Source organism: Nasonia vitripennis (assembly GCF_009193385.2).
Source record: "Nasonia vitripennis strain AsymCx chromosome 2 unlocalized genomic scaffold, Nvit_psr_1.1 chr2_random0006, whole genome shotgun sequence".
Classification (NCBI taxonomy): Eukaryota; Metazoa; Arthropoda; class Insecta; order Hymenoptera; family Pteromalidae; genus Nasonia; species Nasonia vitripennis.
In genome coordinates this window covers 318,520-334,571 of record NW_022279613.1, presented here as the reverse complement: position 1 = coordinate 334,571, position 16,052 = coordinate 318,520, and the positions used below count along the sequence as shown (strand labels likewise).

Below are 16,052 nucleotides of genomic sequence, written 5' to 3'. Positions count from 1 at the left end.
GTTATTGTTCTCTTTTATAGTCTTGTATAGTTCTGAGGTTACTTCAATTATTATGCTTTCTTGATTGTTTTTTTTGTTTACAAATTTATGCACAGCTACACATTTTGTTTCACAGCCTTTAAAGTTTCTTGTATTTATGTCATTTTCTAATTCTTTTAAGTCCATTTGTTCATAATTATCCACACCCACTATTTTCAATCTTGGTTTTTTTACTACTTCTTTTTCAATCGTACATGTATTAGATAATTTCTTACTCATGTATTTAAGGGTTTCAGCAGCACTTGTGTTGTTCATACAACTGATTATCATCTCATTGTCATTTTTGCAATATACCTTTTTGGTTTGAATTGACTTCTCTTTATTTAAATAATGTTTCACACTTGTTCTTGAGCATATGGTTTCTTAACAATATTGTTTTCTTTTTGTAGTTGCTTAATAAATTCCTTCAATATATCATTCTTATCGCTCATCTCTGTATTTATTTGTTTTAGTAGACTATTTTCTTTTCTCAAATTACTCACTTCCATACTATCATCCTGACTATTTTGTACGTCCTCCTCGTCCTTGTTTTCCAGTTCTTTCAAAATTTCTTCCCTTAGTTCTTCCTTCAATTGACTTTTCACATGTGCTACTATGATTCTGGCATCCTCATTTAATGCCGATTCATTATATTTTGAGGTTAGATTTATGTGCGCGTGATCAGGACAAATTACCAATGTATTACTGACATATCTTATGTTGTTTAATTTATTAAAGTCACTTCTATGGTACACATTTTCACATATTAAACAAATTACTACTCCAACTCTTGCTGAGGGATGACATTTAAACGATTTTTCACGAACCTTGTCAGGCGGTATTCCCCCGCCCGACGCCATGTTGGAAATATATATATATATATATATATATATATATATATATATACATATACACACATACATAAATGCATGCATTTATTACAATATTTAATGTGGATTGAAATTACGAAAAACAATCGTTTATATCTTGTTATTATTCGGCTCCCTGATCAAAATAAAATGATTACAAATAAAGAAAATTGAAGAAGAAGATTTAAGCTTTATTTTAAAATATAAATTGCTAAAATCGAGTATATTCACATCAAAAGTTATAAGCAATTTAAGATTTATGAATAATTGTCAAAAATTCTAAAATCTATCGTCATTTTTTTTTACAACTTTTTATTAACAAATGGTATCACTGCAAGGAAAATAGATTCACAGAATACAGTATCCAAGGAATATATTCACCAACAAAAAAATCATTTGAGGCGCGACCCCGCTTGAAACACGAATTTTGTCCATTATTTTTATTCTGATATTCAAGCGTGATAGCGACTAAAATAACTTCCATTGCAGTAAATGTTCCTTTATAGGTGTTCCTGCCAGAAGTTACAGCCAATTTGAGAATTTGAATTATTGAACTTGAAACACACTTTAGTTCGTATATCTGCAAGTTCAGTGAAATTGATGAAATTCTAATGGTTGTCCTCTTCCATGCCAATTTTTCGAATTGATAGGAATCATCACGGGCGAAACGGATCTATAAAATAGACTTCATAAAAACATTTTGATTGCAATAGAAGTTATTTTAGTCGGTGCCACGCTTAACGCACGTTTTAGTTCATTTTTCTGCAAATTCGGTGAAATTGATAAAATTCTAATGGTTTTCCTCCTTCATGCCAATTTTTGAAATTGATAGGAATCATCATGGGGGAAACAGATTTATATTTTAGTCGCTGCCACGCTTAACGCACGCTTTAGTTCATTTTTCTGCAAATTCGGTGAAATTGATAAAATTCTAATGGTTTTCCTCCTCCATGCCAATTTTTGAAATTGATAGGAATCATCACGGGGGAAACAGATTTATATTTTAGTCGCTGCCACGCTTAACGCACGCTTTAGTTCAATTTTCTGCAAATTCGGTGAAATTGATGAAATTCTAATGGTTTTCCTCCTCCATGCCAATTTTTCAAATTGATAGAAATCATAGCGGGGGAAACGGATCCATAAAATAGACTAACTAATGAACATTTTAACTGTGGTAGAAGTTATTTTAGTCACTGCTACGAGGATAGGGGAGGCTTGCGTTCACTCAATTGACAAGTGCGGTGCGGTCGCGGGTCCGGTATGGTTCTAGTGTGTTTCTCACCTCCTTACTAACTTCGGGTCACCATCCGTGGACCGATTCATATACTGTCACCCAAAAATCGGTGGCTTGATTGCTTGCCCCCCCCCCCCCCCTCCCCCTGTTCCTTTGATCATTATTGTTCGGAAAGTATAGAAATATCCTATATTTACGTGGAATCATATTGTAATAGATGCATATTTTTATACTGTTTAGGTATGTCGATAAGTCTATGTTCCTTCTTCCTTTCTATTTCCGAAATACTTCGCCTTTACAAGTAGAATTGTTTAAACTAACGTGGTTAACAATTTACAAGAATATATACGCGATTTCGTTACAATAATGATTCGGCGGATGCGGCTGTGATGTATCGGTTCGGTGGCGGTATGACGGGTCGGTGGCGGATTTTGAGATTAGGAATTCATTTGGTACGGTGGAGTCGTGTGCGCATGGCTACGGCGGTCCGAATGTGTCGTGTAACAACGATTCCGACCGCTCTGTGTGCGCACAGGAATGGTCGGGATAGTGTCACGGTGTTTTGAGGTTATCCCTCAGATTTGTGGGGTCGTGAGTGCACGGCTTCACAAATCTTCGTTGCTCGTCTCGTTCTTCTCTTTATCCTGTGTGCACACAGAGATAAAGCGAGTCGTGAGATGTCGTGGTAAGGCTGGCTTTGGAGGTTAGGAATTTACCTTAGTTTCACCAGGACGTAAGCGCACGACCGGGCAAATCGCCGGCGGAACTAATGTTACTCCCTCAACCCTGTGGGCTCACAGTGGCAGAGGGAGTCAGCAATATGTCGGAATGTAGGTTAGGATTTTACGGTGGCGCGGGTGTCGCCCACGTGTGCTCACGTAGACGAGGCTCGGTGTCGTTCGGATGTTCCGGGTTGCCCTCGTGTGCTCACGATGGCAATTCGGAGTTTCGGGTTTTGGTTCGTCTACCAAATCGTCACGTGGGCTCACGAGACGATTTCGTCGGCGTAGGTTTATCTCTCGCTTTTCCTTGTAGTGTGCGCACGATACTACCCGGAGTGGAGTTCGAGTAGAACTGCCCGTTGCGCCGCGTGATCCACATTATAAAGGCGCGTGGCGCGGATGTGTATAGGTGCATTCACGGCGCACCGCGTGTGTCGCTCGCGCCGCTGAGTCGCTTGCCGGCTGCCGCACTCCGCGCTCGTGGGGAGTCGCCTTGCGGATGTTGCGCGCGCGCGTTCAATCCGCGTCGTACGGATTCGCCTTTTGTTCGTTGTCCGCGCGTTCGCTGCGCATGCCGCGTCTATTGCGGCCGCCTTCACACGTGTTTACATGTGCGAGACTCGTGTCTCGTCACACTACCGTTTCAACCAGATCCATGACCCAAAAAGTGTGGATTGGGTCTTTTTGTTAGCTGAATTAAGTACTTTAAAAAATTTTAATTTAAAAGAAGTTATTTAATTTTGCGATGTAAGCAAATTCATGATCATAATGCCAGTAGTTTATAACTAAATTTAACATAAAAAATGACAAATATTTTAACGATTTTTGCTTGTGATATATATAACTTTTTATATAATCAATTTATGTGAATTTTTTTCAGTTTTTCCAAGATGGGCCGCGGATGGAAGCAGCTTTCCGAAAATATTTTCATCGAGCTGAACAATTTGATAAACATGACACCTACACAATAATAGTCTGTCATGCAAATATTATACGATATTTTGTCTGCAGGTAAGAAAAATTATTGCAAAAAGTAAATAATCCGACATCTTTTACTTTCTAGCTACTTACTGGTGCGCTAACATTTACTATCATGAGTCATACGCGTCATGAGTTACGGGGCGCAAGCCAGACAAAGTCGCGAAAAGTACTTGGAATAAGCAAAAGTACCGTTGTAAAAATCATTTCTTACAATCGACACAGAATTCGACTCGGGAACAGAAATCGTAACACTATTATACCAATAATCGCCCTACCCAAATATATTCCTTTGCGGTACATCCGACCCACCATTGTGAATAGACGCAGCGACCAAAGCGCGAGTAGAAGCGCGCGGACCTCTGAACCAGAGTGCTCCTCGCTAATCCTAGCCGGAAAGCTCGACTGCCCACCTCTTGGAGACACCAAGTGACCAAGTCTTGGTGGATCCACGGAGGAATTATAACCCCAGATGAGATTCGACGACCCGGAATTTCTGACGTAATCTCGAAACCGGACTCGAGCTAAAATGCTGTCTATAACGGTCATCCCACGAGCCTAAGGGCGATAAGGACGCCTATGAGCACGAGGTATTTTATTCTTTTTTCTAAAATTATTCTAAAATACCCCTAAGACGGGTAATGGAAGAACGAAGCCTCCAGAGAAGAATAAGATTGGAAGAATACAAATAAGCTATAAATTAGAGGAAAATCAAACATTTACCAAGAAGTTTACGTGATAATGAACCAATAATACAAAACTTCGAAAAGCACTCAGAAAATATACGATGCAATTTACTAACGGATAAACAGCAATTCTGGTAGTAGTGAGGTAGAGAGGAGAGATCGCGATCAATTTATATATACAAGCAAACGATTCCATTAATTTTTCCATTATTTTGCGCAGAACTCTGTCAATGGGGATAGACGAAAACTGTCGAGACAGCGTCAGCACTCAGTCTGGAAGTCAAGGTGCGATGGCGGACGGTAAAGAACGCGACGAACGTCGGGGACAAATAGCGCGAATGTACGCAAAAAATATATCATATTATATTATGATTCAATTATTTAATCGCGAGGCAATTACGATTGTTTTTGAAACAGAGCGTGTTAAGTTTCTTAACCGCGCATGGGAGGGTTAAGATGTAAAAATATAATCTCAAAAGTAATAAATAGGTAATTGTCATTCGCTATGTAAAACAGCAGAGATAATATTACGAAGAATAAATAAAAAGAGGTTAAATATTGACGATGGAAAGTTTCTTTATAAGAGAGAGAGAGAGAGAGAGAGAGAGAGAGAGAGAGAGAGAGAGAGAGAGATTTTTATATTTAGATTTATTAGATTTATTTGGCGTACAATATGTTGTACGATAAATTGTATACAGCAGGAGTAGTAGTACAGCAAAAAATGTGTATTGTGATAGTATGATAATGTGAAGATGGGTTATGCGAGAGTGTGTGAGTGTGTGCGTGTGCGTGAATATGTACAAGAAATTCAAGTGTTTGTATTTTCAAGTTCGAAAAAGTGCTCTTTAGCTAGTCTCTTGAAACCTGAGATAGATGTAGTGTTACGAATGTGAGATGGTAGGTTGTTCCATAGGTATGAGGCGCTGATATGAAACGAGTTCCTCAGCGTCTCCGTCGCGAATGTCGGAATATCCAGAGGTATCACCTCCCCCCTAACAGGCCGGAGTGTCACGTGGAAGTCGAAGTATGCCAGTACGTATGATGGTACGGCTGTGTTAAACATTTTTCTTAAGAAACAAGCAGAGAGAGAGAGAGAGAGAGAGAGAGAGAGAGAGAGAGAGAGAGAGAGAGAGAGAGAGAGAGAGAGATTAGATTAGATTAGATTAGATTTATTTGACGTACAGTATGTTGTACGATAAAAAGTATACAGCAGCAATAGTAGTACAGTAAAAATGTGTATTGTGAAAGTATGATAGTGTGAAGATGGGTCAAGCGAGAGTGTGTGAGTGTGTGCGTTTGCCTGAGTGTGTACAGGCGTGTGTGTGTGTGCGCATGAGTGAATGTGTACAAGCGAATTCAAGTGTTTGTGTTTTCAAGCTCAAGAAAGTGCTCTTTAGCTAGTCTCTTGAAACCTGAGACAGATGTAGTGTTACGAATGTGAGATGGCAGGTTGTTCCATAGGTATGAGGCGCTGATATGAAACGAGTTCCTCAGCGTCTCCGTCGCGAATGTCGGAATATCCAGAGGTATCACCTCCCCCCTAACAGGCCGAAGTGTGACGCGGAAGTCAAAGTATGCCAGTACGTATGATGGTACGGCTGTGTTAAACATTTTTCTTAGGAAACAAACAGTGAAATACTTCCTGCGTCCGGCAGTGGTTAGCCACTGCAACTCCCGCCTGTATGGGGAAATGTGCTCATCTCTTCTTACACCATAGATGTACCGAATTCCTGTATTCACGAGCCTCTGAAGTTTTAGGTCGAGTTCCTGCGTCAGGTCACAGTATACGAGGGAACAGTAGTCTATAAGAGGAAACAGGAGGGCCTGCACTAAGTGCTTGCGCAACCTGAGATTGGTGCTTTTCCTGAAAAAGTAAAGCCTGTACATTAGTGTGTGAGCACGCTTACACACTTGTGTAATATGCTCCCTCCACGTGAGCTTAGAGTCGAGCACCAATCCCAGATTACGCACGGAAGATTCAAAGCTGACCTGGGCACCCCCTATGTTAATGAAAGTGTTAGCTGTTGAGGGTAATGCGTTTATGTAGTATGAGAGAGAGAGAGAGAGAGAGAGAGAGAGAGAGAGAGAGAGCTGATTGTTTTTACCGCGAACCAATCATAGGTCAAGTCAGGTTGCGTTGAACAGCACCACAGTAGGTTTTCCACGAGAGCTTATGGCAGAGCGCGAGCACACACCGCAGCACGACTCACGTCACTCTTAACTGCAAGCCGCAGCTGCTTAGGTACACAGCATATTTATACGGAACGAATGCATCAGTTTTACAACACACACTAATCAAGAAAATAGCATACTACGGTGGCAGAATCCAAATTATGGATTTCGGGAATCAGCCATATTATCGTTCCAATAATTCGATTCCTCCCCCCCCCCTTGAAATAAAGGTACAAAAACATTCCCCCTTAGGGCCCCCGTCTTAAAAATCATAAATAAATAATTAGGAGAGCTTAAACAAACAAATTAAATTTTCTAAAAGAGTAATTCCTGACGCGGATAAAAGGACTCAATCAGCGGCATACCAGCAATAATGCACACCGCATTGTCCGATACTGTACGGTAAGCGGACGTCTCTCTTAGTGCACTTTATTACTATTTTGTAAGGTCGACCCCAAGGGTCCTGTTCGACCACATCCTATAGTTCTTTAAAGCACCGTCACTTGTTTTCGCGGATTGTCTTCTTAAGCTTCCTTTTAGCGTCCTTCATTTCTTGTTCGCGGGCATCTACTATTTCCTGGCCTCTTCCGGTTTTATAGTATTTCTTTCTTGCCCGTTGTTCTCTTTTTCTGGTCCGGTGTCACTCGCTGCGCGCACTCTCTACCTCTTTGTCCCACCAATATACTGGTGGTCGTCTACTATTGGGCACTCTTCTCGGTATGGCCGCGTCACAGGCTGGTGTGATATTACCCATCACCTTTTCCGCCTTGCTGGTCGCCGTCCCCAAGAGTTGCACTTCTTCCAGTGCCAGTAGGAACATCTCCTTATCATAATCCTTCGTTTTTCAACCGACTCTGTTGGTCCTTGTACTTGCGCTGGTTCTCTGCTCTGATTTTCTTACCTCCATTATTATGGCGTGATGACCACTTGTCAATTGAGCCAATAAGGCAACTACTGACAATGGTCAGGTGTACAATAGATCCTGCGTCTCCTCTTCTAAAGGTGTTAGTGCTATTCTGATTAACTAACACTAAGTCCAGGAGAGCAGATACTTCATGCAGTACTCGTCCTCTTTGGTTAGACCTTCGACTGCCCTACTCTAAAGCCCATTCGTTAAAATCGCCAGCGATAATTACTGGCTTTCTTCCCGCAATATCCTGCATGAGTCGATCTAACTGCTGATCGAACTGTTCGATCGGTGCATTAGGCGAAGCATAGCAGCAGTATACGTGTATTCCTGCTATTTTTGCACGAACAAATCCTTCCTCGCTGGCCAACATTTTTTTCTGGAATGCCACGTTCCCACATGCCCACATCGCTGCTCTGCCAGTGTCGTCTGTTTCCCACGATGTCTTGTCCAAAGCCCTGTATGGTTCACATATAATGGCTACGATGACCTCCGTCTCATGAACGTACTGGTTAAGTAAATCCTGTGCTGCCTTACAGTGATTTAAGTTCAACTGCACTATCTTCATTATCTTTATTTCTTCAACTTCTCTACTTGCGCTCGGTATACTGAGCATGTGTAGCTACGAGCAGCATGGTCACTTTTCTTTGTTGCTCCATTGTTGAGCCATTTTTGCTGGCATTGGAATGACCGCCGTCTGCGTATCGCCATATGCCTTGCGCACAGACTTTACTGTCGTTTTCTCCACTGCATTTAAGCCGCTATCTTGAAACTCTCTCCGTAACGCTTCCACGATGTCCTTCTTAGTGGTTAGAACATTAAGATCCTTTACTTCAAAGACCTCTACATCTTGTAGAGTTCTTATGGTGACACCCTCTTTTAGTACTTTTTGAACCGCTTGTCGAAGTTCCGTTGCCTTCCTTTCTGATGTGCGTTGGAGTTCCAAAAGTAAGTCACCAACCGCCGTTTTGCATATCCTATTTACGATATTCCCTAGCATCTTCAGTTTTGGATCTGCTTTCATCTTTCGCAAGATATCAGCGTAGGACTTCCCGTCGGTAGCTTTTATGATTAGAGCCTCCGGTCGGGTCGGTCTTGTCCTTGGCGGCTTAGATTTTCTAGTGCCTTTTGATCTACAACACCATTGTTAATGTTATCGTCTTCTTTTTCTTTCTTGTTTCCACCCTCTGCCAGGGTGGTAATGTCTCTGTTGTGAGCGGTGGGCACTGAGTAGTGCTGGAAGTCGTTGCTAGTGGCGCACTCTAGCCATGCTTTGGCGTCTTGTCCTCTTCTTTTCATTTCTTATTGGTCTCGTTCTGTGTAGGAGACCGTTCCTCCCTCTTCCTTGGCATTTCTACCTCCCGTTTTTCTTCTGAGGTCAGCGAGGTCCGTGAGCTATTTGACATCATCAGTCCAAAGCTAGACTTGGTCTTGCTCGACGCTTCTCTTACGCCGATGAGCCGTTTCCAGAAAGACATGACCTTCCTCATGTCATGCTTAACACTATTGTAAATGTTTTTGGCTGGACCTACTACAGCATCCATCTTGTCTAGATAGTTCTGAATCTTGTCCATCAACTCTTCTTCCGCACGATCTGCTGTCTGAATTTTAGACCATACCTCGTGCATTCCCCTGTTTATGACTCCATCACATCCTGATGCGTCACTTGAGGCTAATCTTCCTTTGAGGGCCGATTGACCCATCTCTATAACCTCCTGTCTTGTTTGAGTTAATTGGCTCCCCCCAACATCAATGGAGCCTGCGTCGGCCACCGGGACTTTCACCCGATCGGAACCGACGTCGGGAGTGGGCTGTAAAGTTTGACCCTCTTGGGGCAGTGTTATAATTAACTCACTGTTCATGATTGATTTATATTCGGGGTTTCTTCCCCTACCCTGTACCCTAGAAAAGAGCTCTTTAAAAAGGTGCTGTCATCCGGGCCAGATGAGCTTTGGTTATTTTAACGAGGTTGCTACACCTCCCCCTCCTTCTTCCCCACCTCTTGTGTGGTGGGGCCCCGGGCTTGGGACCGGCGTAGTGGAGGTGTGTGTGTGTGTGTGTATACCGTAATATTTCTGGAACTACTTTGTCGATATCAATAAAATTTGACATGCATATCTATTTTTGGATTCTGAATTCGGAAAAAACAGTTATTTTTTCAACTATTTTTTTTATGGCTATATTTTGACATTTGAAAAACACTATTTTGTGTTTTTTTCAATCATCCCATTATTACAAACAATTCAGCTAAAATGCATTTCAAAGAAAAGAAAATTAAGGGGATGTGGGAGCTGAAAACACTGTTTTCCTGTTCTATATAACTTTTTGAATAGAGCTTGCAATGAAAAACCAATACCAGAGCGCCATAGTGTTGAGTTTAGTGAATCATTCTACCGAAAAAAATACCAATCGGACTTTTGGTTTTTTTAAAAGTTGTGAAATACGAGCGGGTGTTTACGCGTGTTGATGCGATTACAGCGCCAACCTCAAACACCGGTTTTACTTATTAACTTTTCTTAATTTGAAATTTTATCAATATAATGAGCAGAGCGCCATAGGTTTGAGATAAGTGAATCATTCTATCGAAAGAAAATGTCAAAATAGCCTTTAGTTTTTTTTTTGGCATTTGAAATACTAAATACGCCGTGGCGGATTTGCGAAGCTATAGCTCCCACATCCCCTTAACTACTTTTTCTTGTTCGAACCTCGGAATCGACCACTTTGTTCGGCAGATAAAATGATAAAAGTGATTTTTTTTTAATTTATTTATAGAAGAAATTCGTATTCTTATGAAACAGATCAATTTTTCAGATTCGTCCATTGCATAATCTTAATACTACTCAGTTCAATTGGAATACTTTTATTGATCTGCTGCAGCAAAAAATAATGTTGAATTTAAATAACAATTGATTTGTGTAAAATTTATAAGTTAATGGTACGATTAGAAAATAATAATTAACGGGGCTTTTTTCGCAATAGCATTATTTCAGCTAAGGAAACAGACTAAACTATTCCTGATAAATGCTGCACTACATGTTCATACTTATTTAACATAGTGGGTCAGTATTTATTTGTTTCTGCTCCTTTTTGCGTGTAACGGGCCTAATTTTACGTCAATACAGTGGCAACACTTCTATCTATCTAGCAGCCACGACTATGCCGGAGCCGGAATGACAGTACGACACTGCAACGTACGACAGTCCTGCTATCTACGACATGTTGTATGACACTTATGACGGTTTATGTCGCGTTGTTGCGGCCTATAGTTTTGGACTTGTTGAACGACGACAGCGCCACTGTGTGCTCTCTCTCTCTCTCTCTCTCTCTCTCTCTCTCTCTCTCTCTCTCTCTCTCTTAAATAGATGTGTTCTTATCTAAATAGTTCTTAATTCTGTTACTAAGGTTAAATGAGATTTATATTTATGGAGCAAATTATATTATTCTGTGCGTTAAAAGTATGAGCTAATGTATTTTAGCAAATTAAAAATTTTCAGATTCTCCGTAAAAGCCATGGAGTCATGCTAGCAAATTGTGTAAGGAGTAAAGTTGCCTTTGATTACTAATAGTATTATGCTATAGTTATATGTATGTAGTTTATGATTCGGATCGTTTTGTCCGATTTTAATATTGAAGTTTACACTCCATATTTAGTTAGTATTTTAGATTTTAGTTCGTTTTGACTCTTCAATTTTAAATTGTAAATTGTATTGCATATATTGTTGGTGCATAATAATATTGTTCAACAGTTATTAATTTTCTCTAATTATTAGTAATATATGTGCGTGTATGCATATGATTTGTTGAATTGCACAAGTGTTCCATGTATGCGTATCCTGCCTTCAATAAAGTACTTCAATGGTATTATTAGATAAGTGATTTATTATAGATTAAAAACAAAAATTATTGTTTAAAACTTTTTCTATTAAGCATTTACTTAGTAGAATTTATTTTATTGTTGTAGGTTCTTCAATGTTTACGATGTTTATAGCAGATGAATTTTGTATCAGCCTCTTGACAAGTAAAGTTTATTGTTTTTAATTTATTAAAATTATTATTTATCTTGTATATAAATGATTCTGTTGCATTTTATTGCAAAGTATAATGTCATTGATATTTCATTATAGTAAAAAATTACGTGAAAATTTGTTTACGGTTAAAATTCAATAAAGTACCTTGATCGATATTTGTTTAAGAAGTCGATTCTGTGATGCAGTAATTGTATGTCATTGAGTTAATGATTTACATTTGTATTTTATATAATTATGAGGCATAGTGTTACGTTCAATGCAAGTAAGATTAAAGTTATATCATTTTAGACTTTGTGTTTCGATGCGGTAGTTGTCTATCTATGTTATACATATCTATACATATATAAGTGTCAAGTAGACGCAAAAGTATATTAAAACGTTCACCAATTCAAAATTTTAAGTAGTATGTAAATATTAAATGTATATACGTATGCATACATGGCGATGAAAGCAATATAAGTGACTTGCTGCTGTCAGCCACAGCAGCGCAGCACAAATTTTGTGGACGACATAAGAAAGTAGTTGTTGACAAAGACAAGCATCAACCGTACACAGGCTTATAGGATACGGACTCTGCAATGATATATTGTGATGATACAAGTGCTTTTAATAAAAAAGAGTGATAAAAAAGTAAAAGGATTACAAGATTCACGAAGACAGAAGAAAGGAAAAATTAAGTCAGAAAATATGTAAAAAGAAGTAAGAGAAAAAACATAGAAGAGTGAGCCTTCAAAAAAATAAATATATAAACTATGATATACTATGAATTCAAGTGTTTGGTTCACGTAAGAGTAAATGTTTACTAAGTTTAGATTTAATGTTAATACAAAAAGTATCGAAAAGTTTATTATTTTAAAAATTTAGTCTAGGCGTAGTGTATAATATAGCATATTTAATATATATAGTAAGTTTGAGTGAAAAAAGTTGGTTCGAGCAAGTATGATGTGTAATATAAGGTCACTTAGTATAAAAATTTATGTTGATAAGTATATGAATATACAGTTACAGTGCAAGTGTTCAATATAGTTAGTGTATGGGACAAGACTACATTAAGGTTCAAAAATAAACTGTGAAATCATTATTGATCAGATATTATGACTTTATTGAAATCTCCTAACGATCAGGTCCTGGTGTGACCTTCTCTCACAAGTTGTCGCCGAGAACTGACGCTCTACTCATTAAACGCCACCGAAAACTTGGGCCCGCTAAAACAAAGACGCTTTCCCGAGGACTACCGAAGGGACTCGAAGCTCTATATCTATAGCTATACACACGCAGTCATGTGTTCACGCGAACGCCTCCCGCCACTCGACTCTCTGGCCTGGCAGTCTCAGATCGGCCCTTTTAGCCTCTCCGCACTGAAAGTGACCCTCAAAATCTGCGGAGTAAAACTCCTAGAGGTGGTCGTGGCAGTCTAGGAATGATTATAAAATCACTCCTAACCGTATTGGCCTGAAGCCACGAATCGCCTTGTCGATTCGTGCATATGAGAGCCAAATGACGGAAAAACGTTCGCTAAAACTACTAATAGGTAGAATATATTATTAATAAAGAATAAATACGCCGCATTTACTCTTATCCCTAGTAGTCCTCGGTTGCGTCCGGAACAGTTAAAGTGAAAACAATTCATATTTTCTGAAGATTTAAGGTTATGCAGAGGAATAAAATATCAAATAAGTTTAGGCAAAAATTAAAATTTTCCATTTCGCAGAGAAACACACACACACACACACATACATATATGGAACCAGCAACAACGTCCCTCGCCACGTCCGCCCGCACGTGTTTTTCCTCGCGCGCGCGAGTCTACCCTGCTTCGTCGCGGCGCAGCGGTACTCATGCCGCTACCAGTTAGCCGCGGTGCTCAACTCGTTACACCCCCCCCCCCCTAGAATCGATCTATCGACCAGATAACGATTCTATCCATTCCGTCCGCGACGAACCGAACTGTCGAACATCGCGTCCGCGACTAGGAATTTGGGGATGCTAGGGCGATAACAAAAACACATTATTACGGTGGCTACCGTTGCTGGGCTTTATTTACGCGCATTTTTCGCGGTGACGTCGACGGGTCAGTAGGTGTCGTCGCATGCCCGCCGTTGCGCGAACCCTTCGGGCGACCAGGCCTCCTCTTCTCGGTGTCGACTTCCACTCTAGGAGAGTCTCTGGCGTAGGTCGCACACGCCTAGCCGTTTACTACGATCTCGCTCGGTTTACTACGATCGCGCGCGGCTTTTTCGCTTGCTTCGAACGGTCGTCGACTTCGCTCGCTTCGGACGCAATATCGCTCTGTTCCTAGACAAAGTCTCGCTCGCTTTGCGCTGGTACTTCGCTAGCACCCGCGTCTGCGCTCGCATCCCTCGGAGGTTTAGCGTCGCCATCTTCTTCGCTCTTCTGCGACTCTTTGTCCGTCGTTGGCGCATAAAACGGCTTCAACTGCGCAGCTGGCGCAAGATCGACTTGTTCTCCCATTTCATCGACCAGTCGATACGTATTGCTGCCGCGTATCTCCACTATTTTATACGGCCCAATATATGGTGGCGCTAGTTTCGCGGAGCGCTGCTCTGCTCCGGAAGATAGCACGTGATTTCGCCTTATCACTAGGTCTCCTACTTTGTATGTCGCCGGTTTATGCTGGGCGTCATAATAGCGCTTCTGACCATCTTGCGCGCTCTGCGTCCTTTGCGACGCTTGCTCGCGCAGCTAGGATAAGTCCCACATTCGATCCTGCCATGCATCAATCGGGCGTCGCTGCGATTCTTCTTCTGGAAAGCGTTCACTCGCTGGAGCACTTTCTCTAAGTACTCGAGATGTCTCTGTCGCGATGATGATATCATCAAGATACGAGTACGCGTATGGGTGGAGTTCTCTCTCTCTCTCTCTCTCTCTCTCTCTCTCTCTCTCTCTCTCTCTCTCTCTCTCTCTCTCTCTCTCTCTCTCTCTCTCTCTCTCTCTCTCTCTCTCTCTCTCTCTCTCTCTCTCTCTCTCTCTTCTCTCTCTCTCTCTCTCTCTCTCTCCTCTCTCTCTCTCTCTCTCTCTCTCTCTCTCTCTCCTCTCTCTCTCTCTCTCTCTCTCTCTCTCTCTCTCTCTTCTCTCTCTCTCTCTCTCTCTCTCTCTCTCTTCCTCTCTCTCTCTCTCTCTCTCTCTCTCTCTCTCTCTCTCTCTCCTCTCTCTCTTCTCTCTCTCTCTCTCTCTCTCTCTCTCTCTCTCTCTCTCTCTCTCTCTCTCTCTCTCTCTCTCTCTCTCTCTCTCTCTCTCTCTCTCTCTCTCTCTCTCTCTCTCTCTCTCTCTCTCTCTCTCTCTCTCTCTCTCTCTCTCTCTTCTCTCTCTCTCTCTCTCTCTCTCTTCTCTCTCTCTCTCTCTCTCTCTCTCTCTCTCTCTCTCTCTCTCTCTCTCTCTCTCTCTCTCTCTCTCTCTCTCTCCTCTCTCTCTCTCTCTCTCTCTCTCTCTCTCTCTCTCTCTCTCTCTCTCTCTCTCTCTCTCTCTCTCTCTCTCTCTCTCTCTCTCTCTCTTCTCTCTCTCTCTCTCTCTCTCTCTTCTCTCTCTCTCTCTCTCTCTCTCTCTCTCTCTCTCTCTCTCTCTCTCTCTCTCTCTCTCTCCTCTCTCTCTCTCTCTCTCTCTCTCTCTCTCTCTCTCTCTCTCTCTCTCTCTCTCTCTCTCTCTCTCTTCTCTCTCTCTCTCTCTCTCTCTCTCTCTCTCTCTTCTCTCTCTCTCTCCTCTCTCTCTCTCTCTCTCTTCTCTCTCTCTCTCTCTCTCTCTCTTCTCTCTCTCTCTCTCTCTCTCTCTCTCTCTCTCTCTCTCTCTCTCTCTCTCTCTCTCTTCTCTCTCTCTCTCTCTCTCTCTCTTCTCTCTCTCTCTCTCTCTCTCTCTCTCTCTCTCTCTCTCTCTCTCTCTCTCTCTCTCTCTCTCTCTCCTCTCTCTCTCTCTCTCTCTCTCTGGTGAGTACAGTTGACAGCTCTGCTGCTCCATCGTTTTTTTGTACTGCTTTTCTGCTGTTTCTTGCCTTCGGGCCCTCTTCTGTTGTAGATAGTTACACGCTCCTTTCTGCAACCTTCACCTCGATACATAAATCGCTGAAGGCTGCAATTTTTCTTTGTCATCTTTTCAACTGCAAACTTTCTACATGGCTCCTAACCTGCAAATCTGTTTGGCTTGGCTTGGCTTGTTTTCTCACTTGCACGGCGTCTCTTTCTCTCCGCAACCAACATCGTGGCGACATCTACTGCATAGCGGGAGAACCCTCAAGGCGTTTTCACACTGTTCGAGGTCGGTACTTTCACGTTCTCTTCACTAACACTCCATCTAGCCGTAAGAGTCACAACACCTACTCTTTCACTCCGTCAATAACTTATCATCCTCCTGCGAATATCTGCTTTACCGACTGCTAGTAAGTTATCGACGAAAATGAGTGCAAACGGCGAGAAGAGCGTGGAAGTGC

The 16,052-nt window shown here is 41.5% G+C and overlaps 1 protein-coding gene and 1 long non-coding RNA gene across 4 annotated transcripts in view; both read left to right on the top strand.

Moving 5' to 3' along the window:
* Positions 1 to 16,052, top strand: part of Pgam5 (phosphoglycerate mutase family member 5) — a 175,836-nt gene that overhangs the window by 138,697 nt on the left and 21,087 nt on the right. For 2 of the 3 annotated variants that reach the window (NM_001168210.1, XM_031925159.2), the window contains 1 exon segment: positions 3,724 to 3,854. In NM_001168210.1, coding sequence (NP_001161682.1) covers positions 3,724 to 3,854 — 131 coding nt within the window. 3 annotated transcript variants of the gene reach the window in all.
* LOC116416462 lies at positions 3,861 to 5,069 on the top strand. Its single transcript, XR_004226878.1, has 2 exons — positions 3,861 to 4,652; positions 4,728 to 5,069. It is a non-coding gene; the product is annotated as an uncharacterized LOC116416462 (long non-coding RNA).